Source organism: Phyllostomus discolor, chromosome 1, assembly GCF_004126475.2.
Source record: "Phyllostomus discolor isolate MPI-MPIP mPhyDis1 chromosome 1, mPhyDis1.pri.v3, whole genome shotgun sequence".
In the NCBI taxonomy this organism is placed as follows: Eukaryota; Metazoa; Chordata; class Mammalia; order Chiroptera; family Phyllostomidae; genus Phyllostomus; species Phyllostomus discolor.
In genome coordinates this window covers 155,834,405-155,860,697 of record NC_040903.2, presented here as the reverse complement: position 1 = coordinate 155,860,697, position 26,293 = coordinate 155,834,405, and the positions used below count along the sequence as shown (strand labels likewise).

Here is a 26,293-nt window from a genome sequence, read left to right as displayed (position 1 = left end):
AAAGATGTAATAACACTTGGTTTGGACTTTGAAGAATAAGTAGGAGTACACCAGACAGGAAGAATGGATAGAGCTTTAGGCGCAGGAAATAGAAAAGACACAGAGCAGAGAAACATGATAAGCTTAGGAAAAAATAAATATTCCAAGGTGGTGAGAAGATGAAATTGGAGAGGACTGGTTTGTAAAGGGCCCTGTAGTTCAGGCTAGGAATTCTAAATCTTCTCTTATGGGAAGTTAGCTAAAGTTTGGCAAGTTGTAGCCTTAGCAGATACATGTTTTAGAAAAATTAGTAGGGAGCAGAGTTGAGACTGACTTGAAGGGAGAGAATGAAGACAGGAAGAACTGTCAGGAAATTATCAAAACATTTACTGATAACATGGAGAACTTCTGGTCAACCACTTACATGATCTTTTCCCCCTTCTAAGGTCCCACTAAAATCAGAAGGAAAAAAAAAAAAGAAAAAACAAAGCCACAAGAACAAAGAGAACAAAATTCTGGAAGGCAGCCAGCAGAAGTGTTGAGCAAAGCCAGGGATGTTCTCCCTGGAGTGCTCGTGAGGGGACCACTGATGAGAAGGCCTCATCCCTGCTGCCAGAATAGGTATAGACAGGAGAATTCTTCCCCCCATTCCCAACGCTAGTGTAAGACTCATCAGGCATGCAGAGCTTCCAGGGTACAGCCTTATTCTTATGGATATCCAAGGGTCACCCATCTGAGTAAAGCATCCAAAATTAGAAGGGACTCATATAAAGAAATAGAATAAAACAATTCTGAGAAAGGACAATATAAGGAACCAAAGGAAACATCAAAGCATTAACACTAGTATCTCCAGGGAGATGCCAAAAGACATGATACCCATGAAATAAAACTAAGATAGCATAGAACAAATATAAGATATTAGAAACAAGGAATGAAATCAGTTTGTTAGAAATTAGAAGTACGATAGCATAAGTGGAAGGCCTAGAAGATAAAATTGAGAAAATTGCTCAGAAAATAGACAAAAATGGGAAGGAAGCTTATTAAATCTGTAGAGTAGAAAGAGAAAATGGAAGAGAAGAATGTAGTAGGGCTGTCACTTGTCATCACGAAGCTGCCAATCACCAGTTGACCATTGCTGCAGCCTTCTGAATCATCTGAATAGCTTCTGCAGAGGAATGTTCAGGCTTAACGCAAAATCTGATGCAGATTCATTGCTCTACTCACTCTGTCATTTTCAATGTGACAGCTACACAGTACACATGCTCACTCAAGGGCATCTACCACCCCACTGACTAGTCCAGTGAAGTTATCACTGTTCACACATGAGCATTCCAGGCCACTCTCCTTGGCTGCCAGGTTACATCAATGTTGTGCAAACTATTCTTGTTATATTAACAATGGCTGGAATTTTTCCAGACAGACCTGAGAATGATTGGTTGGTTTTAAGGAACTGATTCATGTAATTGTGGCAGCTGGCAACTCTGAATTTTGGCGGGTTGGCTGATGGCTGGAGACCCAAGGAGGAACTAAAGTTGCAGCTTGGGTATGAAGGCAATCTGGATATTCCTTTAGGGTACCTCAGTCCTTTCCTCTTAAGACTTTTTTAAATGATTAGATGAAACACATCTACATTATGGCAAGTAACCTGTTTTACTCAAACTGATTTAACTGTTAATCTTATCTAAATATACCTTCATAGTGACATCTAGACTGTTGTTTAATCTGGGTACATGGCCTAGGCAAGTTGACACATAAAATTAACCATCACACTAGGTAATATGGTAATTCTATATTTAGCTTTTTGAGGAACTGCCAAATTATTTCTACAGCAGCTGAACAATTTTACATTCCTCCAGCAATGTATGAGGTTTTAACTTTTCCATATCCTATCAACACTTACTATTTTCCAGTTTTTGATAGAGCATAGGAAATGGTATAACATTACTTTTCATTTTCCTAATGACTAATGGTGTTGAGCGTCCTTTCACATGCTTGGTAATTCATTTCTGTATCTTCTTTGGAGGAATGTCTATTTAAGTCTTTGCCCATTTTAGAATTGGGTTGTCCTTTTGTTATTGAGCTGTAAGAGTTTTTTATATACTCTGGATACTAGATCCTTATCAAATATATGATTTGCAAATATTTCTCCAATTCCATAGGTTGCCTTTTCACTTCAAAATTTTTAAATTTCAACAAAGTCCAACTTATCCATTTTTTTCTTGTTTTGCTCATGATTTTATTGTCATATCTAAGAAGCTGTTGCCAAATCCAAGGTCAAGCCTATTTTCTTCTAAGAGTTTTATGTCATTAGCTCTTTTACTTATGTAGATCCATTTTGAGTTACTCTTTTGTGTATGGTGTGAGGTAAGGTTCCAACTTCATTCTTTTCCATGTGGATATCCAGTTGTTCCAATAGTATGTGTTTAAGAGATGATTTTTTTTCCTATTGAATGGTCAAGAACCTTTGTTGAAAATCAGTTGGCCAGAGATGTATGGGTTTACTCCTAGCCTTTAATCCTTTTCCACTGGACTATATGTCTATTCGTATGCCATACCATACTATTTGGATGACTTTAACATTGTAGTAATTTTCAAAAGTGGGACGTATGAGTCCTTGAACTTTTTTTTCTTTTTGGGGGGATTGTTTGGCTATTCAGGGTCCTTTGTAATTCCATGTGACTTTGAAGATCAGCTTTTCCATTTCTTTAAAAATGGCTGCTGAAATTTTGCTAGGGATTACAATGAATCTATAGATTGTTTTCAGTAGTATTGCCATATTAACACTATTAAGTCTTCCAATGCATGAACATGGGGTATATTTCCATTTATTTGGGACTTCTTTAATTCCTTTCAGGAATATTTTGTATTTTTCAGTATACAAGTCTTCCACCTCTTTGGTTAAATTTATTCCTAGGTATTTTATTCTTTTGGGTGGTATTGTAAATGAAATTATTTCTTCCATTTCTCTTTTAGATTGTTCATTGCTGGTGTATAAAAATGCAACAGATTTTGTGTGTTGATCTTGTACCCTGCAACTATGGTAAATTTATTTATTAGCTCTACTAGTTTTTATGTGGATTCTTTTGGATTTTCAAACATACAGGATCATACTATCTGCAAATAGAAATAATTGTATTTCTTTCTTTCCAATTTGGATGCCTTTTATTTCTTTTCTAGTGTAATTGCTCTGGCTGGAACTTCTGGTATAATGTTAAATAGCAGCGGTGAAAATGGGCAGTCTTGTCTTATTCCTGAAATTAGGGCATGCCTGCAGCCTTTCACCATTAAATAAAATGTTAGCTGTGGATTTTTCATAAATGCTTTTTGTCATGTTGAGAAAGTCTCCTTCTATTTTTAGTCTGAGTATTTTTATTATGAAATAGTATTCTATTTTGTCAAATGCTTTTTCTGCACCAACTGAGGTGCAGAAATGTCATACATTTTAAAGATAAAATGCTTTAGAGCTAAAGTCAGTGGTATATTTTAATAGCAAAGAGAACACAGAAAAGGCTGGGATACTGGTCCTCTGAGATAAAGGTAGAGAAAGCCTAGGGGTTAAAGGCTCCAAAGAAGGCAGAAAGCAAGTATACGGATGAGAGAATGGCAAGTTCTCACCAAGTTGGATGGAGTGAGGGTAAGAAAAGAAATGCTTGGTTCTTAAAAAGTTTGAGCAAGTTGTTTATGAATTCTATATGGTGTGCAATAAATATCAATTTACAGTTATGACACATGGGATAGTGGGCACTTCCACATGCAAGTACCTGTAAGGGACGAGTACTGTTTGAAGACATCCGAAGGTGTAGGCCCTGTCAGCAGAAAAACATCAATAATCCCACTCTCTGACATCCAACGTACATTGGTTCGAGAGCTGTCCTTTTGTTTGGCAGCAACTGGGCCCATCTGGGTCACTGTGTCCTGGAAAAGAAATAGAATGAATGTTTGAAAAACTTCCCTCTACTCTACAACAGCCATCCGTATGGGAGTAACAGTCTGTTCCTTGTGTACTATGTTATTAACATACACTGATTATACTGCAAAGACTGGTGGCAGAGAACTGCCACTACAAAGCCCAGAGCTATGACTACACCTTACTACTTCTGAGTCTTTTGTTAAGTGTGATACATAACCATGGTCCGTAGCTTACCTTTCCTGCAGGCTCTGTGTTGATCTCCACCAGTGTTTCTGAGGAATTCAGCCAAAAAATGCCAAAAGTCCTGCCCAGTTTGTGGGCCAAGAGATAAGGTATTGAACCATAAATGCCCATTTTGTTATGTATTTTATATCCATAGACATCCAGGTTATAAAGACGATAAGCATCCCCATCGCTGAAACACACAAGAAGGACTATCAATTCCTATCACAAATATATTTTTAATGAACAGTATTGCTCCATTCGCTCCTGCACTTGGATCCTATGCATCTTTCAAGGCTCAACTTTACCACTTTCCTAAAAGTTTCTGATCCAACCTGGGTGGTTAGGATCCTTCTCCTTTGATTCTTTTGCTCACCTCTCAATGGACAATTGACATACATGCTCTCATCTTTTCTGAATATTGCTTGTGAGGTTAAGATTGTTTCCTGTGGATCCTCTACAATAACATACACACAATATGTATCTTTGACAAATTTTGTGAGTGTTTATCTGTTGCTTAAACAAAATGATACTGTCTTAACATGCTGACACAGTGCTGAGTAGGGAAAAAATCAGGACCTGAATTGGGGAAGGGAGCACAGAGCTCAGGCTGGTGTGAGAACAGCACGGTCTCTGAGGCACTTGTCACTATGCTTCTGTCTTGTAAACAGCATCTGCACCTGGAAAATTCGATCAGACTCTGTTTCTTGTTGGTTTTGCTTCAAGGTAGTCCTATGTCTGTAGCATTTATTTGTCAGTAGTGTTAGTCTGAATGATCTCCCTGAGGGACTCAAGGGTGATATGAAATGCCACACTTTTCCACTATCTGGCTCACTGTCATTTTTGGTAAAAGCCTTTTTCTAGGTCAATGTTTTTCACAGTGCATTCTCCCAGGGTGTCACAGAAAGACCTTGAGAGGCGAAAGCAAAACCCAGGAAGCGGTGTAAAGAGAGTCTTCCCACCATTTCAGCCACAGCAGTTCTATATTTTTACTTCCTTTATATTTTTAGGTTCAGCACCACAGTTTTTTATAATTCTCTAACTTTTTATAATTATCTAACTTTTGCCAAAAATAAAATAAAAATTGAAAACCACTGCTTTGAGTGATCAAAGAAAATTCTTAAAGATCTATAGGCAATATCAAGGAGGAAGAGCCAGGCACATATTAGCTAGCACTGGTTCAGACATCTCACATATTTGCCTTTCCAATAAAAACTTTGGTTTTCACTTTACCCAGTATTTTTAAGTTGGTGTGATTCTGCATGTTGTGGGATTCCATAGAGATGCTCAAATCCATGCAAGGAGAAATCCAAACCAATGGAGGCAGGACCTGCAGGGACCAGGATACTGACTGAGTTTTGCTTCTCAGTGGACAATCAATGAAAGAAATTCAGTTAATTATGAGTGTAGCAAGATGACTAGAGATGTAGAGATCTGAGCTTTCCCTGATCAATCAGTAAATCCCGTGTGTGTCAGCATCTCTGTAAGATGCTATATTCAGGTACTGTGGGGCTACAAAAATGCAAAAGGCAAAGTTCTGGTCACTTATTATGTTCACCTAACTACGTGTGGAATCTCTCTTTGTCCTTATTTATTTATTTATTATTTTATTTATTTATTTTTAGAGTGGGGAAGCGAGGGAGAAAAACATCACTATGTGGTTGTCTCTCATGTGCCCTCTACTGAGGACCTGGCCCACAACCCAGGCATGTATCCTGACTGAGAATCAAACCAGCGACCCTTTGGTTTGCAGTCTGGCGCTCAATCTGCTGAGACACACCAGCCAGGGTTGTGTCCTCATTTATAGTAAATAGCTTTTCTATCGGTAAAATATGGCTACAAAGTTTTAGATTTTTTAAATCTAAACTTTTCTAAAATATATACTTTTTGTTTTAGGAAGCAAAGGGCATGAGCAATTTTAATTTTTGTCAGATGAAAGAGTAGGTGTCTTCTGCCTGATTGTTTATTTTTACTGTGTCCAGGGACTATACTATATTCTGGCTCCTCAAAATACCCTGTGATTGTAAACATATAAATTTCCTTTAATCAGACAAAGTCCTTTATTTAACAATTATTTTAGAGATATGGAAAAATGAAACCAACTGGAGAGATCACATAGCCTTAAACTCATACTTAGGTTAAAGTATTTGACCTCCAATGATTCTTATTTGAAGGAGTTTTTGGAATGAAGGTGCCATAGAAAAGATAAGGATTACATTACAGAAAGAAGTCTGAGGGTCCCCTTGCTTATAAATGTTGGGCACGCTGTCAGTTCTGATCCAATACTAAGCTATAGTTTTAGATGCTAGATGACGGATTCTCAAGGAATTAGGGAGGGTCTGTCATTCTATAGCGTAGGGAGGATGAAGGAAGAATGTATTTCTTCCAACTACATAAGCCCCAAGTATCTGAAAGGTACCTCATAAAGATACTAGCTCCACATACGTACACCCATCACTAAGCCCAAGGAGAAATGTCACAGATGGGCATGTGATACTCATGTGAATGATGGGGAGGCCCAGAAAAAGTTGAGAACCACTGGCTTGGAATGCTGGGGCTGATGAGCTCTAGAACTTGTTTTCTCATCACTTGATTCTCATAAAAACAGAATGTGGAATTTGCAGCTATCTGAAATACTGGATAGTGCAAACAGTGTGTTGATCTAGGCCCCTCTGTGAGGCTGATACTTCTTTTACACATCCCACAAAAGGCATATAATCATTATTTCTTGGTTGCAAGGCATTATTGAAAAATAGGGGACTTAAATCTGAGATTTCTGTTCATCTTACAGAAGTTACTTGTTTAGATACCAAAGATCCAGGGACTTTGGATAGAGATATTTAGTATTTTGGAAAGATCTGTTTTAGCACTACACCAGTTTCAACTTTACCATTAACTTTGACATCCACAAATTTTCTGAATTTCTCCTCCCACAGGCCCAGATTTTCCTGTTGGCACACACAGAAAAAGGGGGAGCAAATTAAGCTTATACATTGCAACAAATTTGATTACCATGATAGTACATTTTATTTGGATTAGTAAAAAATTAGGCTGAAAAAATGAGTTCATCTTTTAAGACCAGTTTGTAATGTCAGTATATTTAACAAATTAGATCTGTATCCTATATAAATGTCAGTAATCATCCTTAAGAACTTTAGCTGACAATGAATATATTTTTTATTGTGGTAAAATGCACATAATAAAACTTATCATTTTAACCACTTTAAGTAGCATTAAATATTCACATTGTTGTGCAACCATCATCACCATCCATCTCTAGTACTTTTATGTCTTTCCAAACTGAACCTCTGTACTCAGTAAGCAGTACCTCCCCATTCTTCCTGCCACCCCTCCACCCCCACCAAATCCTGGCAACTCCTATTCTATTTCCTGTCTCTATGAGTCCTACTACTCTAGATATTTCATGTAAGTGGAACAATACAGTATTTGTCCTTTTGTGTCTGGCTTATTTCATTTAGTATAATGCTTTCAAGATTCATTCATTTATAGTATGTGTCAGAATTTTCTTCCTTTTAAGGGTGAATAATATTCCACTGTATGTATGTACCACATATTGTGGATGCATTCACCTGTCAATGACACTCAGATTGCCAGACTGCTTCCACATTTTGGCTACTGTAAATAATGCTGCTATGAAGAACATATGCATACAGATATCTGTTTGAATGCTGACTTCCACTTCTGAATATATACTCATAAATGGAATTGCTGAATCATATTGTAATTCTATGATTAATTTTTTGAGGAACTACCACACCATTTGACATATCTTCACAGAAGCCAAAATGATGTGAAAGCACTTTGAAAAATGCAGTCTTTACATATGTAAGATATTTTTCTTGTAAATATGTGAGGCAAAACATTTAGAATCAATAACTGAGGACTGTTCTGGAGCCCAAGTAAAGATTTTGGTTGACAGGGGCATGTTCCCCCTGCCTCAATTAGCCCAGCTGTTAGCTATGTCCCTGTTGCTGGCTGGAGAAGTCCACTGGGATGGCAACCACTCAGGTTCACAATCTCTTGATCTAGAGTTATGAACTTTTTCAGCTTTACAAAAGTTTCCTATCCTCTAGTAGAGTGAAAAAGTTAAAAAAAATTGTGTGTGTGCAACTCCACTCCAGGAAGACAAAAACCCAATTAAAAAATGGGCAAAAGGCATGAACAGACACTTCTCCAAGGAGGACATACAGAGGGCCTGGAGACATTTGAAAAGATGCTCAGCATCACTAACCATCAGAGAGATGAAAATTAAAAACACAATGAGATACCACCTCACACTGGCCAGAATGCCCATCATAAACAAATCAACAAACAAGTGTTGGAGAGGTTGTGGAGAAAAGGGAACCCTAGTGCATTGCTGGTGGGATTGCAGACTGGTAAAACAACTGAAACCACTGTGGAAAACAGTATGGAATTTCCTCAGAAAACTAAAAATGGAACTGCCTTTTGACCCAGCAATTCCACTGCTGAGATTACATCCTAAGAGCCCTGAAACACCAATCCAAAGGACCTATGCACCCCAATGTTCACAGCAGCACAATCTATAATAGCCAAGTGCTGGAAGAAACCTAAGTGCCCATCAGCAAATAAGTGGATCAAACAACTATGGTACATTTACACAATGGAATTCTATGCAGCACAGAGAAAGAAGGAGCTCCTACCCTTTGCAACAGCATGGATGGAACTGGAGAGCATTATGCTAAGTGAAATAAGCCAGGTGATGAGGGACAAATACCGTATGATCTCACCTTTAACTGGAACATAATCAACAAAAGAAAGAAGCAAACAAAATATAACCAGAGACATTGAAATGAAGAACAATCTAACAATAGCCATAGAGGAGGGGGGAGGGGACACTGAGGAAAAGGGTTTTCAGGAACTACTATAAAGAACGCCTGGACAAAACCAAGGGGGAGGGTGGAACCAAGGGAGGGAGGTGGGCTTCTCTGGGGTTAGGGGCAGGGGTGGGGAGAAAATGCAGACAACTGTAATTGAACAACAATAAAGTAATTAAAAATTGTGTGTGTGAAATGCATATTTCTTTTTAAAAACTGAGCTCTTTGCCTCTTTTTTAAAAACTGAGACCTGAATTCTGTTTTTCTTGTGAATTCTCTTTTTACTCAGCATAATATTTTTCATTTATTTAGTTTTAAATAATGTTTTGTTTTTCAATTACAGTTGCATACAGTATTATGTTAGTTTTAGGTATATAACCCAGTGGTTGGACATTATATAACTTATTAAGCGATCACTCCAATAATCAAATACCCATACATAATTATTATAATATTATTGACTATATTCCCTTTGCTGCACTTTACATCCCCGTGACTATTCTGCAACTACCGATTTGTACTTCTTAATTGCTTCACCTTTTTCACCGATCCTCTCAACCCTCCTCTCATCTTTCAAAAACCCAGTCCCTGAAATCCCCACCCCTGTGGCAACCACCAGCTCTCTCTCTGTGTCTATAAGACTGTTTCAATTTTGCTTGTTTTATTTTGTTCTTTAGATTCCACATATCATTGACATCATATGGTATTTGTCTTTCTCTAATTTCACTGAACATAATACCCTCTAGTTTCATCCATGCTGTCCCAAAGAATATGATTTCATTCTTTTTAATGGCTGAGTAATAGTCCATGGTATACAACTATGTACCACAGCTTTTTTATCCACTGTCCTTTGATAGGCACTTGGGTTGCTTCTATAGCTTAACTATTGTAAATAACACTGCAATAAACACAGGGGTGTGTATATTCTTTTGAATTAGTGGGGTTTTTTTTGTATGAAGCCCCAGAAGTGGAATTGCTGGGTCATAAGGCAATCCACTTTTAATTTTTTGAGGACACTCCATACTGTTTTCCACAGTGGCTACACCAATCTGCATTCCCGCCAACGGTGCACAAGAGTTCCCTTTTCTCAGCATCCTTACCCGCACTTGTTTGTGGATTTACTGGTGATAGCCATTCTGACAGGTGTGAGGTAATACCTCATTGTGGTTTTAATTTGCATGTCTCTGACAATTAGTGATGTAGAGCACCTTTGCACGTCTATTGGCCATCTGTATGTCCTTTCTGGAGAAGTGTCTATTCAGATCCTCTGCCCATTTTTAATTGAATTGTTTGTTTTTAAGGGTGTTGAGTAGTATGAATTCTTTATAAATTTTGATATTAACCCCTTATTGGATGTATCATTGAAAGATATGTTCTCCCATTTTGTAGGCTGTCTCTTCATTTTTTTTATGGTTTTCTTTGTTGTGCAAAAACTTTTTAGTTTAGTGTAGTCCCATTTGTTTATTTTTTGTTTCCCTTGCCCGAGGAGATACATCACAAAAAAATATAGCTAAGAGAAATGGCAAACATTTTATTGCCTATGTTTTCTTCTAGAATTTTTATGGTTTTAAGTCTTCATTTAGGTCTTTAATCCATTTTGAATTTATTTCTGTATATGGTGGTCTAGTTTTATTTTTATTTTTTGCAACTATCTCTCCTATTTCCCCAGCACCATTTATTGACTAGTATGTCTTTACCCCACTTTATATTCTTGCTTCTTTGTCAAATATTAATTGACCCTATTGGGTGGGTTTATTTCTGGGCTCTCTCTCTTCTGTTCCATTGATTTATGTGTGAGTTTTTATGCCAGTATCATGCCGTTTTGGTTAGTATGGCCTTGTAGTATAGTTTGATATCAGATACTGGGATACCCCTGCCTTTGGTTTTCTTTTTCAATATTGCTGGGGCTATCTGGGGTGTTTTTTTTGTGGTTTCATATTAATATCTGTATTATTTGATCTAGTTCTGCAAAATATGCCAGTGGTATTCTGACAGGGATTGTGTTGACTCTATAGATTACTTTGGGTAACATGGACCTTTTTTTGGTTATCGGTGGTTTATTGATAATATTACAGCATAGCGGAAAGATTCAAATGGTTCCACATGGTATTTGAAATTCATCCCAACTGTAGGCTGAGTGACTTGCAGGTTGAACAGACTACCAAAAGTCCAAGAGCTTCAGCATTTCCTTGGCATCAGGATCAACTTCAATGATCTCTTGATCCAGGGCTGAGACCTAGGGACATAAATCTCTCTCCTTTTTCTCTCCTATTCCTGCAGTTTGATGGAGATAACTCTTCCAGGGTCCCTCTGAATCTACTTCATCAGATATGTAACATGGCCTGCTATATTGTTTCAGAGCTTCTTGCTGGGGATAATGGCAATCTCCTTGCACAAACATTCACTTGCTGTTGTGGGAGTCATTGCTCAGGTGCATGTAGTAGTTCTTGATGATGATTTGGGCTGCTCTCTTCATGGTCTTGGTGCAAAAGCTGCCTATCTTGGCAGGTCCTTGATGAAAGAGCAGTATGGACATTTTAATGAGGTTAATTCTTCCTATCCATAAACATGGTATATGGTTCCATTTATTTGTATCTTTGATTTTTTTCTTCAGTGTCTTATAATTTTTTGAGTACAGGTCTTTTACTTCTTGATTAAGTTTAGTCCTAGGTATTTTACCTAATTTTGGGGGTACAATTTAAATGGGTTTCTTAGTTTTCCTTTCTTCTAGTTCATTATTGGTACAGGGTAGTGCTAAAGAAGGTTTACATTTATGAGTACCTGAAACACAGAGTTTTTTCTTGTACTATTATTTATTAATTGTATTATTTTTCATATGAACAACTGTAAACCTACCTTTGCCCCCTGCTGTATATAAAAACGCACCCATTTCTGAATATTAATTTTGTATCCAGCTACTTTACTGAATAATTTTATTAATTCTAGTAGTTTTTTGGTGTGCGGTCTTTAGGGTTCTCTATAATTCAATATCATGTCCTCAGCAAGTAGTAACAGTTTTATGTTTTTCTATTCAATTCTGATGCCTTTATCTCTTCCTCTTGTCTGCTGTGCCTAGGACTTGCATTACTATGTTGAATAAGAGTGGTGATAGTGGACATCCCTTGTTTTTTTCCAGATCTTAAGAGAAATGCCTTTATTATGTTGAAGTATGCTCCCTGTATTCCCACTTTGCTGACTTTAAAAAAAATCATAAACAGGTGCTGAATTTTATCATATGCTTTTTCTGTGTCTATTGACCTGATCATGTGACTTTTATCCTTCATTTGGTTTATGTGGTGTATCATGTTAATTGATTTGCAGATATTGTACAACCTTGCATCCCAGGCATCAGTCCCACTTGATCATGGTGTATGATCTTTTTAATGCATTGCTAGATACAGTTTGCTAATATTTTGTTGAAGATTTTTGCATTTATGTTCATCAGGGCTAATGGCCTATAATTTTCTTTCTTTGTAGTGTTTTTATCTGGTTTTGGAATTAGGATAATGCTAACTTCACAAAAAGAGCTTGGATGTCTTCCCTCCTCTTGAATTTTTTTGTGAATAGTTTGAGAAGGAGAGGTGTTAGTTCTTCTTGGAATGTTTGGTAAAATGTTTGGAGGCAACCTGGTCTAGAACTTTTGTTTGCTGGGAGTTTTTTGATTACTGCTTCAATTTCATTGTAATTGGTCTGTTCAGATTTTCTGATTCCTGACCCAGTTTTGGAAGAGTATATGTTTCTAGGAATTTACTCATTTTGACCACATTGTCCAATTTGTTGGCATATAGTTGTTTGTAATATTTTCTTACAATCTCTGTATTTCTGTGATGTCAGTTATTTCTCCTCTTTCATTTCTGATTTTATTTATTTGGGTCCTTTCTCTTTTTCTCTTTATGAGTCTGGTTAAAGGTTTATCAATCTTGTTTATCTTTTCAAAGAACCAGCTCTTTGTTTCACTGATCTTTTTTATTGTTTTTTAGTCTCTATGTCTTTTTTTTCACTCTAACCTTTATTATTTCCTTCCTTCTGTTCACTTTGGGCTTTGTGGTTCTTTTTCTAGTTCCTTTAGATGTAAAGTTAGATTGTTTATTTGACCTTTTTCTTGTTTCTTGAGGCAGGCCTGTATTGCTATGAATTTCTCTGTTAGCACTACATTCGTTGTGTTCCATATGTTTTGGTTTATTGTGTGTTCATTTTCATTTGTCTCAAGGTATCTTTTGATTTCTTCTTTGATCTCATTGTTGACCCATTCACTGTTTAGTAACATATTATTTAGCCACACCAAAATTCTTAATAAAGGGATTACTATACTAGGGTCTATGGATGAGCTTTAGAGTTTGTGAACTCCCTCTAAGAGTATAGGAAAAATTTCTATAGAGATGACTCACAGCTTTCATCAGATTTCTTGCAAGGGGTTCTATGACTCAAAACCGCTATCTAGCCTATTTAGTTAGAGGTCTCCCAAAAGATGATTTGACATATTGTCACAAAACTGGGCAAAACTATGTCTTAGTTGTTTTTATCTTCTCTGTTTGAAGTGAGAAAGCATTCTCTGTCATACTCAGCAGTATGGATCAGTTCTTAAAAGGAAGAATTAGTCCTTATTGCACTGGAAAAAAATCTCATCATTCAGGGCCTCTTTAAAGGTACATGTGGCTTTGGATGAGGAGATTTCTAAAATGTCCTTTCTCCATAATCTGGCCAAAGTAATCTTATAAAAACAGAAATCAGAACATATATCTCTGCATCCTTAAACCTTTCCATAGTTTTCCTTTGCTTTTAGGTTAAAGTCCAAAAAGGTAAACATGACTTAAAAGAATGTAAGTAACTTGCATGATTATAGGGGAATTTGACTTGTTCAATGATATATCACCAATTATTTGCAAAGTGCCTGGCATAGAGCAGGCACTCAACAAATATTTATTCAATCAAAGAATTATTACAAGACTCTCCTCAGAAATGCCTCTGCCTATCTCTCTAGCCTTGTTACACAGCAACCTTTCCTTTGCTGTCCTTTCTCCTACTAAAAGTTATATGTATATATGTATTAAGTATATATTTATGTATGTTTGCATTCATGCATTTAATTTCTTCAAATATGCTTCTTTGTACCTAAAGGTCTTTGAATATGCAATTCCCTTTAGTTGGAATGTGCTTTTCCCAACTTTTTGACTAGCTACTGTATCCTCATACATCAATTTCAGCTTTAACATTATTTCCCTCAGGAGGTCCTTCCTGACCCTCATCTTGGTCAAGTTCATTGCTGCAGTCTCCTATAACAACACCCTTTTGTAACATTTCTTAGGCTTGCAATTGTTTAGTGTCTGTCTTTCCCAATAGATTCTAAGTTTCATGAAGACACAGGATTTGTTTATTTACTGCTGCCTCCCCTTGCCTAGTACTTTTTGTGTCTGTGGCTGGCACAAAGCAGTCACTCAAGAATTACCTGTTTTATAAAAAAACAAATAAATACATGAGTGAACAAATGAATGAAAGAATCAACAAGAAGATAAGATGAGCAATAGAGACAGGTGGTCCCATTTATACATAGTAGAGCATTTATCAAGTACCCATATGTAGAAGAAGAGAAGAACTGGACACATTATACACCATACAGTGGTGGTGAAGGGAAAAATGATTTAAAAAATACAAATTGCTCAATCTAGGTTACCTGAGAGGTGTTGACTGATGCATCCTCCTTTTCTCTGGTAGCTCTGTTTTAATATAAATAAAATTATTTCACACGTGGCAAGACTGACAGAATTTTGTTTGATGATAAAGATTTTCATACACAACTTTTGAGACTCTATAAACTACATCCTTTAATTAAAAATAACCTTAGTATAAAAATAAAAAATAAGCTTTTGAAATGGAACATTTATGATGAACATTAATCCAATAGCTTGATTTTTATACAAACATAGATATATTTGAATTTTCTTATTAACTTTTAAAAAATACCTCCATCAGCTTTTTATTATAAATGTAATACATGCTCACAGTATTTAAGCAAACATAAGCTAGAACACAGCTCCCCTCACCCAGTGTTAGCTACTGTAGTACAGGGCAGCAAGATGCACTGCCTTCCAAAATGACAGTGACAACTTACTCTTATCACCTATATAGTTGAGTGCTCATTTCTCCCTTATTCTTCACAGTACTGAACTTCATGGATTTCTTAAACCTTTGACAATCTAAACTTTTAGAAAAGATAATGTATTTCAATTTGAATTTCTATCATTAATAATGTAGACTACCTTTTTATATGTTAAATAGTATTTCTATTTCTTCTGTGAATTACCTATTCATTATACATTAATTTTTTCTTTAGTATAACATACAGCATGCATATAGAAGAGTATATAATGCATAAACAGACTTCAGAGAATATTACTGAAGGGAACAACTATGAACCCACCAGTAAGCATAAGCAACAGAAATGACTTGTTCCTTTGGAGTTCCTGTGTGCCTCTTTTCAAATGTATCTACCTCCATACCTCCCCTCAGAGGTAACCACTTTACTAGATTTTGTGTGCATCATTTTCTTGCTGTTTTTTATAGTATTGCCATGAGTGTATGAATCCTAAAACATATGTCACTTGGTTTTGCCTTTAAAAAATGCTTATATAATAGAGATGCACTGTATATATTCTCTTGTGGCATCACAAAATTTTTTAAACTCAATATCAAAATTTTGATATTCATCATATTATATAATATGCAGTACTACAGTTTGTATCACCATTTTTATTTGGTTGTTGTTTTTCTTATTGATTTGTATATATTCTTTCTGTATTATGCATGTTAGCTTTTGATTTCTTATATAGGTTAAAATTCTGTGGCGAAATTTAAAATAACTGATATGTTGCCTTTTAATTTTTTTTAATTAGTAAACTTTATTTTTAGAGCACTTTTAGGTTCACAGCAAATTGATCAGAAAGTGCACAGAGTTCCCACATACCTACCATTCCCACACTCCCACAGTCTCGCCCCTATCAATATCTTGCACCTGAGTGGTCCATATGTTACATTCACTGAACCTACACTGACATAACATTATCACCCAAGGTCCATAGTTTAATTAGGGTTCACTCTTGGTACTGTACATTCTGTGCATTTTGGGAAATGTATGATGACATGTACTTACCATTGTAGTATCATACTGTGTAGTTTCACTGCCCTAAAAATCTCCTTTACTCTAACCATCCCTCCTTCCTCCTTAACCCCTGGCAAGCACTAATCAATCTTTTTACTATTTCCATAGTTTTGCCTTTTTCAGAATTTTATATAGTTGAAACTAAAATGGCTGCATACATGTAGTCTTTTTCAGATTGGCTTCTTTTACTTAGGTTTCCTTTCTGTCTTTTCATGGCTTAGTAGTTCATTTCTTTTAGGTGCTAAATAATATCCCATTATCTGGATGTAACCGTTTATTTATTTATTGGCCTACTGAAGGATATCTTGGTCACTTCCAAGTTTTGGCAGTTATGAATAAGGCTGCCACAAGCATCATATGTGGGTTTTTGTGTGGACATAAGTTTTCAGCTCCCCTTTGGGTAAATACCAAGGAAAACATTGCTGGATTGTATCATGAAAGCATGGTTAGTTTTATAAGAAACAAACTATCTTCCAAAGTGACTGTCATTTTGCATTCCCACCAGCATGAATATGACTTCTTATTGTTCCACATCCTCACCAGCATTTTGTTGTCAAGTGTTTTGAATTTTGGCCATTCTAGTAGACTGTAGTGGTATCTTTTTTCATTTGTAATTCCCCAATGACATAAGATATTGAACATCTTTTCATATGCTTACTTGCCATGCATATACCTTCTTTGGTGAGGTGTCTGTTCAGGTCTTTTACTAATTTTTAAATTAAGTATCCAGTTTCTTATCACTGAATTTTAAAAGTTCTTTGTATATTTTGGATAGCGGTCCTTTATCAGCTGTGTCTTTTGCAAATATTCCCTCCCAGGCTGTGGCCTGTCCTCTCATTTTCTTGACATTGTTTTCCACTTAGCAATAGTTTTTAATTTTGATAAAGCCCAACTTATCATTTATTTCTTTCAGAGATCATGCCCTTGGTGATATATATATATATATATATAAATAAAATGTTGCCACACCCATGGTCATCTAGGTTTCCCCCTATGTTATCTTCTAGGGAGTTTATAGTTTTGCATTTTATGTTTAGATCTAATATCCATTTTGAGTTCACTTTTGTGAAAAATATAAGGTCTGTGTTTAGATTCATTTTTTTTGCATATGAATGTCCAGTCATTCCAGACTTTTTGTTGGAAAGGATATCTTTGCTCCATTGTATTGCCTTTGCTCCTCAGTAAAAAATCAGTTCTCTATATTTATGTGGGTCTATTTTTGGGCTCTCTATTTTGTTCCATTGATCTATTTGTCTGTTCACTCACTAATACCACACTGTCTTGATTACAATAGTTTTATATTAAGTCTTGAAGTAGCATAGTGTCAATCCTCCAACTTAGTTCTCTTTCAACAGTGATTTGGTATTCTGGGTCTTCTGCCTCTTCATATAAACCACAGAATTGGTTTGTCAACACCCACAAAATAATTTTCTGTGATTTTGACTGGGATTGAATTGAATCTCTAGACCAAATTGGGAAGAACTGACATTTGATAATATTGAGTCTCCATTGAGGACATGGAATATCTCCTCACTTATTTAGTTCTTCTTTGATTGCTTTCATTAGAATTTTGTAGTTTTTCTCATATAGATCTTGTACATATTTTGTTAGATGTATACCTAAATATTTCATTTTGGGGGTGCTAATATAAATGTGGAATTTTAATTTCAAATTCCACTTGATCATTACTGGTATATAGGAAAGCAACTGACTTTTATCTGTTAACTTTATACCCTGCAGCCTTGTTATAACTGTTTATTATAACAAGTTTTTTGTGTGTGTGCATGCCAGTTTTGGATTTTCCACATAAACAGTTGTGCCATCTGTGAACAAAAGGTTTTATCTCTTCCTCTCCATTGTATATAACTTTAATTTCCTTTTCTTGTCTTATTGCATTACCTAGTACTTCCAGTACAATACTGGAAAGTGGTGATGAAAGGGATATCTTTGCTTTGTTTCTAAACTTAGTGAAAAAGATTTGTCTTACCGTTAAGTATATAGTAGCTACAGGATTTGGGTAGATGTTCTTTACCAAAATGAAGAATTTACCTTCTATTCCTAGTTTGTTGAGTTTATATCATGCATGAATGTTGTATTTTGTCAAATGCTCTTGCTGCATCTATTGATATGATCATGTGATTTTTCTTCTTTAGGTTCTTGATGTGACCAATTACATCAGTTGATTTTTGAATGTTAAGCTTTTCATGCCTGGAGTAAATACAAGTTTGTTGTGGTATATGATTCTTTTTATAAATTGTTGGATTGAATTTGCTAATATTTTGTTGAATATTTTTGCATTTATGCTCATGAATTTTCTTGTAATGCTTTTTAGTATTTTTTTTTATATTAGATAATGGCCTCATAAATGAATAAGGAAGAATTCCCTTTTCATCTATTTTCTAGAAGAGATTTGGAGGAGTGGCCTAATATTTTCCATGTTTGGTAAAATTCACCAGTGAACCCATCTGGGCCTAGTACTTTCTTTTTTTGGAGGGTTGTTAATTATTGATTCAATTATAGGCCTATTCACATTGTCTATTTCTTATGAGAGTTTTAGCAGATTGTGTCTTTTAAGGTATTGGTCTGTTTCATCCAGGTCATCACATTTAAGGGCACAGAGTAGTCCATAAAATTCTTTTATTATCTTAATTCCAAAGGAAATATAGTGATATCCTTTCTTTCATTCTGACGTTAGTAATTTTTGTCTTCTCTCTCTGTTTCGTTGCCTGAGTAAAGGCTTATTGATTTTATTGATCTTTTCAAAGAAACACTTTTGGTTCTGTTTATGTTCTCTTCTGATTTCCTGTTTTCAATTTGATTTCTGCTTTAATTTTTAATATTATTTTCCTTCTAGTTATTTGTACTTAACATGTTCTTCTTTTTCTAATTTCCTAAAATGGGAGCTTAGATTATTGATTTTAGATTTTTTTTTCTTCTAATATATGCATTCAAAGCTAAAAATGCACTCTAGGCATTGCTTTTGCTACATCCCACACATTTTGATAAGTTTTATCTTCATTTAGTTCATAATATTTTTAAAAATTTTAGATTTCTTCTTTGACCTCTGTTATTTAGAAGTGTGTTGTTTAATCTTCAAGTATTTTGGAATTTTCCAGCTTCCTGCTATTTATTTCTAATTTAATTCCATTGTGGTCTGAGAGTCAGCACTGTATGATTTCTATATGTCAGGGTATATTTTATGACCCAAATATGGTCTATCTTGGTGAATGTTCCATGTGAGCTTGAGAAGAATGTATAATCTGCTGTCATTGAATGAAGAAATCTATAGATGTCAATTATATTCAGTTGATTGAGTTTGCTGTTGAATTCAATTATGTTCACACTAATTTTCTCTCTGTTGGACCTATACATTTCTGATGAATGGGTGTTAAGGTGTCTAATTATAATAATGGATTCATTCATTTCTTCTTGTAGTTCTATCAGTTTTGCCTCATGTATTTTGAGGTTCTATTGTTAGGCACAACAACATTAAGGACTAGTGTGTCTTCTAAAAGAATTGACCCCTTTATCATTATGTAATACTCTTCTTTATCCCTGATAATTTCCCTTGTTCTGAAGTTTGGTCATTCTGAGATTAATATAACTACTCTTACTTTGTCTTGACTAGTGTTAGCATGGTATATCTTCCTCCATTTCTTTACTTTTAATCATTTGTCTTTATATTTAACTTTTCTCAGACAAGTCTAGGGTAACTCATGTTATTATATGGGGTAAAGTGACATTCTCAAGACATGTTAGTTCACATTAACACTTATCAAGTTAACAGTATTTTTTAGAAGAGTGTGGAGGGGAGTTGTTGGGAGGAGGGAAAGGAAGAAGATGGATTGCTGGTTAAGATGGAGGTGTAGGTAAACATATTTCACCTCCTCAAACAACAACAGAAAGAATTACAACTAGACCTCAAAACAAATAACACCCAGAACCATCAGAAAATCAAATTGTATGGAAGTTTGACAAACAAGGATTTAAAGAAGCCACATGCATCCAGACAGATAGGAAGGGCAGAGATGCAGAGACAGGCAAAGATGGGCAGAGAAGTGTACGTGGATAAATGTGGGAAGGGGCCCTGACTGGTATGGCTCAGTGGATTGAGAACTGGCCTGCAAACTGCTGTTTTGATACCCAGTCAGGGCACATGCCTGAGTTGCGGGCCAGGTCCCCAGTTGAGGGTATGTGAGAGGTAACTGATTGATTTATCTCCTACACGTCGATGTTTCTCTCCCTTTCCTTCTCCCTCCTTTCCCCTCTCTCTAAAAATAAATAAATAAAATCTTTAAGAAATTCAGGAGGGATACCTTGGGAGTGAGTGATCCCAGCCCCAGGCCAGATGGGGGTTCCAGTACAAGGAAGATAAATCCCCATAACTTCTGGCTGCAAAAACCAGTGGGGGTTGGGGTGTTAGAAGAAACTTCTAGATTTTCAAGAGACTCGGATTAAAGAGCTGACACAGACTTAAAATGTACATAGGTCCACCCCCTCTGGAATTCAGTACCAGGGCAACAGCTGGAAGGGCCCCAGTCTCACAAGGTGAGTGCCAGGCAAACCTCCAGAAGGCAGGCAGTGGCACTGTTTCCTCTCCGAGTCTGTCTCTACCCCCCACCATACACACACAGAACTGTGAAGCAGTGAAGTGGGTTGCCCCACCCTGGCAATTATCTAAGGCTCTGCGCCACATAATTTACAGGTGTCTTTTCTACAATAGGCCAGGCTACTAAGACAGTGAGTCAAAGCAACTCTACCTAATACACAGAAACAAATATAGGGAGGCTGCCAAATTAAGGAGACAAAGAAATATGGCCCAAAGAAAACAACAGAATAAAACCCCACAAGAGGAACTACATGAAATGAAGATAACCAACCTATCAGATGTGGAATTCAAAACACTGGTGATCAGTATAATCAAAGAACTCATTCAGTATAGCAACAAAATAAAAAAGACCCAGGAAGAAATGAAGGTTACACTAAGTGAAATAAAGAAAAATCTACAGGAAACAAACAGTGGAAGGGATGAAGCTGGGATTCAAATCAACAGTTTGAAACATAAGGAAGAAATAATTATTTAACTAGAACAGCAAGAAGAAAAAATAATTAAAAACAAAAAACAAGGAGAGTATAAGGTGCCTCTGAGACATTTCCAAACATACCAACATCCAAATCATAGGGATGCCAGAAGAAAAGGAAGAGCAAGAAATTTGAAACTTATTTGAAAAAATAATGAAAGAAAACTTCCCTAATTTGGTTAAGGAAATGGACATACAAATATAGGAAGCACAGAGTCCCAAACAAGTTGGACCCAAAGAGGACCACAACAAGACACATCATAATTAAAATGCCAAAGTTTAAAGACAAAGAGAAAATCTTAAAAGCAGCAGGAGAAAATCAGCAAGTTACCTACAAAAGGGTTTCCATAAGACTGTCAGCTGATGTCTCAAAAGAAACCTTACAGGCTAGATGGGACTGGCAAGTAGTACTCAAAGTGAAGGAAAGTAAGGACCTAATCTAAAACTTAGATTACTCTATCCAGCAAAGCTATAATTTAGAATGGAAGAGCAGATAAAATGCTTCCCAGATGAGGTAAAGCTAAAGGAATTCATCATTACCAAACCATTATTACATGAAATGTTAAAAGGACTTATTTAAGAAAAAGGAGAAGATCAAAACTATGAACATTAAAATGGCAACAAATTCAGCTGGGAAGGGAAAGGGGAAGATTGGGGGGTAAAGTACAGGGATTAAGAAGTACATATTGGTAGGTACAAAATAGACAGGAGGATATTAAGAATAGTGTAGGAAGTGGAGAAGCCAGAGGATTTATACGCATGACCCATGGATATGAACTAAGGTGGAGGGATAGCTGGAGGGAAGGGGGGGCACTGGATGGAGGGGGGCAAAAGGGTAAAAATTGGGACAACTGTTACAGCATAATCAATAAAAATATATTTTAAAAAAAGAAGGGTGCAAAGGGTTGAGAATGACATCAGCAAACACACAGGATATGTTCAGAGTGTCACATTTGCGAAAGCATGGGAATCATTATTGTCATCAAGCCTGTATTCACCTGTATAGGTAATAGATGAAACTTCTCAGAACAGTATTGTCGACAAAATAAGGCAAAACAATTTTCTATGTTGATACATTATAGATTTAGGCAACTTGTATTCACAATCAGTTTTCTTAAATTCATTATGTGTCAAGTAATATACAAAATACCTTTGCTTGAGGGGAGGAATCTGCAGGTGCTCAAAGTACAATTGGCCCAGGGAGTTTATGCTGATCACAACCTCTTGTTCAGACACCAAGTCTACCTTGAATGGGTTTGCCGTGATATGACACTTCAGATCTCCTTTTCCATCTGCCAGTACCAGACTGCCTGCATCCCCTGAGCATGAAATCAGCCTAGAAAAAAGGCAGGAAGAGAAAAACAAATTTCTATAGGTTTACATGACTCAATTCAAGTCTCAATTCAAACTCATTAATTAGTAAATCAATATTCATGTGACATAGCATGGATAAGGCAATGGAGAGCCAAAACAGAGGCATGGGCTTTGGTGTCAGAGAGCCTGGATCGAACCTAGCTCCACCATGCACTAGGTGTATAACTTTGGACAAGTGAATCAATCTTCCTACTTTTCAATTTCCTAATCTGTAAAGTGGAAATAAGAAAAGCAAGAATAAACAGAATTTTTTGAGAGAATGAAATGAGATCATGCAGGGAAAGCACTTGGCACAGTGCCTGGCACATAGTAAGCACTAAATAATGTTAGCTATGGTTACCTTGGTCTAGATAGTTGAGTAACACTGGTGCATAGAATCTAAACACTTTGCTTTTCTTTCTCATTCCAACATGTACTCAGAAACTGAGGAAATAACACAGATTGGGTTATTGATCCCCTGAGTCCACTGTGAGACGGAGCCAGGTCAAACTTTTGTTTATCTATTTATTACCTGACTTCCCTCAGACCCTAATTTGAAGTGTAGACTGTTAAGATGTTTTGGATCACCAGAATCTATATAAACCCAGAGGCTGCATTTAAAATCCCTAGAAGGTTAATATTTCTTTCCTTCCTTTTTAAAAAGATTTTATTTGTTTGTTTTTAGAGAGAAGGGAAGGGAGGGAGAAAAAGAGAGAAACGCTGATCAATTGCCTCATGTGCATCCCCAACTGAGAACCTGGCCCAAAACCCAGGCATGTGCCCTGACTGGGAATCAAACCAATGACCTTGCAGTTTGCAGGTCAGCACTCAATCCACTGAGCCACACAAACCAAGGCAGGTATTTCTTTCTCTGGTGCATAGTCAACCCCAGTAAATAGTCATAGCCTCTTTAGGGAAGGTTAGGAGGGACAGCTTGTTCTTATTATATCCTTACAATATCCTTCTTCATGAATTCTAGGCCTCCCTTCAAGCAAGATGCTTGGGTTCTAGAAACTAACTCTATTTGGAATTGTTTGAGACACACTGTCCATCAAACATAAATAGAATGCTTTTAATTATTCCATCAAGTAGGACATCAGTCCATTTATTTCAGTTAAACATACCCTTGATATTATAGTTCACTGCCCTGAGGTTTTAACCATTAAAGCCCTACCACACATTATGAAAACATGTCCACCTTGTCTCTTACAACTAAATGCTGCTCTCTGCTATCTGGAGTTTCATCATCTCCACTGAAATTGCAGAGCCCATTTTTATGCCATTATTTCCCACCATTATCTCTAGCTTGAAAATATGTTCACACACTACAGTGTTTTCCAAGTGTCCTCTCACCAATGTATTTCTCTATGAAGGGGGTATCTTCTGGATCCTCTTGGAGAACAGAATTAGGGAATCAGGAGACTTCCGGCAAGATGGAGGAATAGGTGGACGCACCGTGCCTCCTCGCACAACCAAGATTAGAAAACCAATAATTTACAACAATAATTTACTATCAGAATAACACCCAGATCCGACAGAGGATTTATCTGAATGGAAGTCAGGCAGCCAAGAAGTTGAAGTAGACACGTTCATCCGGACTGGTAGGAGAAGACGAGCCGGCAGGCGCGGGGCTGGCTCGGGTCGGTGGCGCACGGAGGTCGGGGGAAGGTTTGGCGCGAAATCGGCGCAAAAGCCATCCGGCGCGCAAGAAGGCAGCGGTGATCCCTGAGTACGCAAGCTGCAGCTGGCAGACCCAGAGGGGCAGCGACCAGGGCAGAACCAGGGCAGAACTCGCAGCCCAGAAGCCCAGACAAGGGTCTGAGTCCAGGGGAACGGAACTACCGCCATTGTTTTCCCCCGCCCACCCCGCCCCCACATATAACGGCACAATCTAGCGACTGGGGTGCCCAGCCCCAGTGAGCACCTAAGGCTCCACCCCCCACTGTAACAAGAGCAACCAGACTGGAAAAAAAAAAAAGGAGAGACAGGGGGAAAAAACAAAAAACAAAAAACTATGTTTTCAACAGAGCAGATCAGTCCCCCAGGACTCATCCTTTTGAGCGACCAAGAACTAGCCAATCTATCAGATGCGCAGTTCAAAACACTGGTGATCAGAAAGCTCACGGAACTGGTTGATTTTGGACGAAATTTAGATGAAAGAATGCAGATTACCATAAAACAGATGCAGGAAGACACGCGGAGGAGAGCCAATAGTGAAAGGAAGGAATATGAGTCTCCAAACAATACAGTGGACCAGAAGGAAGATAGAATCAACCAAGCAGGAAAGCATGATGAAATAAGAATTCAAAAAATTGAGGAAAAGATTAAGAGCATTCAAGACACCTTTAAACGTTCCAATATCCGAATTATAGGGGTACCAGAATCGGAAGGGGAAAAGCAACAGATTGAACATGTATTTGAACAAATAATAAAGGAGAACTTCCCCAATCTGGCAAAGGGAACAGTCTTCCAAGAAATCCAAGAAGCTCAGAGAGCCCCAAAGAAGTTGGACCCAAGAAGAAACACACCAAGGCACATCATAATTACATTAGCCAAGGTAAAAACGAAGGAGAGAATCCTAGAAGCAGCAAGAGGTAAGGGGACAGTAACCTACAAAGGAGTTCCCATCAGACTGTCAGCTGATTTCTCCAAAGAGACCTTACAGGAAAGAAGGGGCTGGAAAGAAATATTCCAAGTCACGAAAGACAAGGACCTACATCCCAGATTGCTCTATCCAGCAAAGCTTTCATTTAGAATGGAAGGGCAGATAAAGTGCTTCTCAGATAAGGTCAAGTTAAAGGAGTTCATCATCACCAAGCCCTTATTTTATGAAATGCTAAAGGGACTTATCTAAGAAAAGAAGATAAAGAAAAAACATGTATAGTAAAAGGACAGCAAACTCACAAATATTAACAACCACACCTAAAGCAAAACCAAAAGAAACTAAGTAAACAATTAGAACAGGAACAGAACCACAGAAATGGAGGACACATGGAGGGTTAGCAGCAGGGGGGTGGGAGGAGGAGAGAGGGGGAAAAGGTATAGAGAATAAGTAGCATAGAATGTAGGTTGAAAATAGATAGGGGGAGGGCAAGAATAGTATGGGAAATGTAGAAACTAAAGAACTCATAAGTATGACACATGGACATGAACTAAAGGGGGAAATGTGGGTGGGAGGGGGGTACAGGGTGGAGGGGAGAGAAGGGGGGAAATGGGACAACTGTAATAGCATAATCAATAAAATATATAAAAAAATAAAGAACAGAATTAGGGGCTAGATGAGCTGTTTGCATATAATATGTCCACTTCAACATCTTTATATCACTAAGTTTTTGGATCATTTCTTATACAGTGCATCAGTTTCTGGTATCTCAGCTTCATTCTGTAGAGTTCAACATAGCTGGATACAGAATATGGGTAACCAAACAAGCAAATAATTAGAACCACTCCCAGCTAACATACCAAATCTAGATGTGACCATGTCAATAAATTTAGTGTGATGTTAAAATTATGTTCCTTCCTTTGGTCTAAGAATCCCTGAGAAATCATTGCCAATATTTTATATTTTGCCAATTTAAAGTCTTAAAATTTGTCCTGGCTGGTGTGGTTCAGTGGATTGAGTGCTGGCCTGCAAACCAAGGGGCTGCTGGTTTGATTCCCAGTCATGGCACAGGACTGGGTTGCAGGCCAGGTCCCCAGTTAGGGGTGCACAAGAGGCAACTGCACTTTGATGTTT

The 26,293-nt window shown here is 37.1% G+C and overlaps 1 protein-coding gene and 1 pseudogene across 2 annotated transcripts in view; both read right to left on the bottom strand.

Annotated features, from left to right (window-relative positions):
• Positions 1–26,293, bottom strand: part of GANC (glucosidase alpha, neutral C) — an 86,604-nt gene that overhangs the window by 41,704 nt on the left and 18,607 nt on the right. For both annotated transcript variants that reach the window (XR_003684122.2, XM_028507821.2), the window contains exons 6-11: positions 22,355–22,540; positions 14,639–14,681; positions 7,002–7,059; positions 5,345–5,441; positions 4,124–4,304; positions 3,741–3,894 (exon numbers count right to left, since the gene is read on the bottom strand). Coding sequence is in view for 1 of the 2 variants with exons in the window: in XM_028507821.2 (XP_028363622.1) it covers positions 3,741–3,894; positions 4,124–4,304; positions 5,345–5,441; positions 7,002–7,059; positions 14,639–14,681; positions 22,355–22,540 (719 nt within the window). In the remaining variant the exon portion in view is untranslated. The remainder of the gene's footprint in view (positions 1–3,740; positions 3,895–4,123; positions 4,305–5,344; positions 5,442–7,001; positions 7,060–14,638; positions 14,682–22,354; positions 22,541–26,293) is intronic.
• On the bottom strand, positions 11,012–12,113 carry LOC114491515 (annotated as a pseudogene).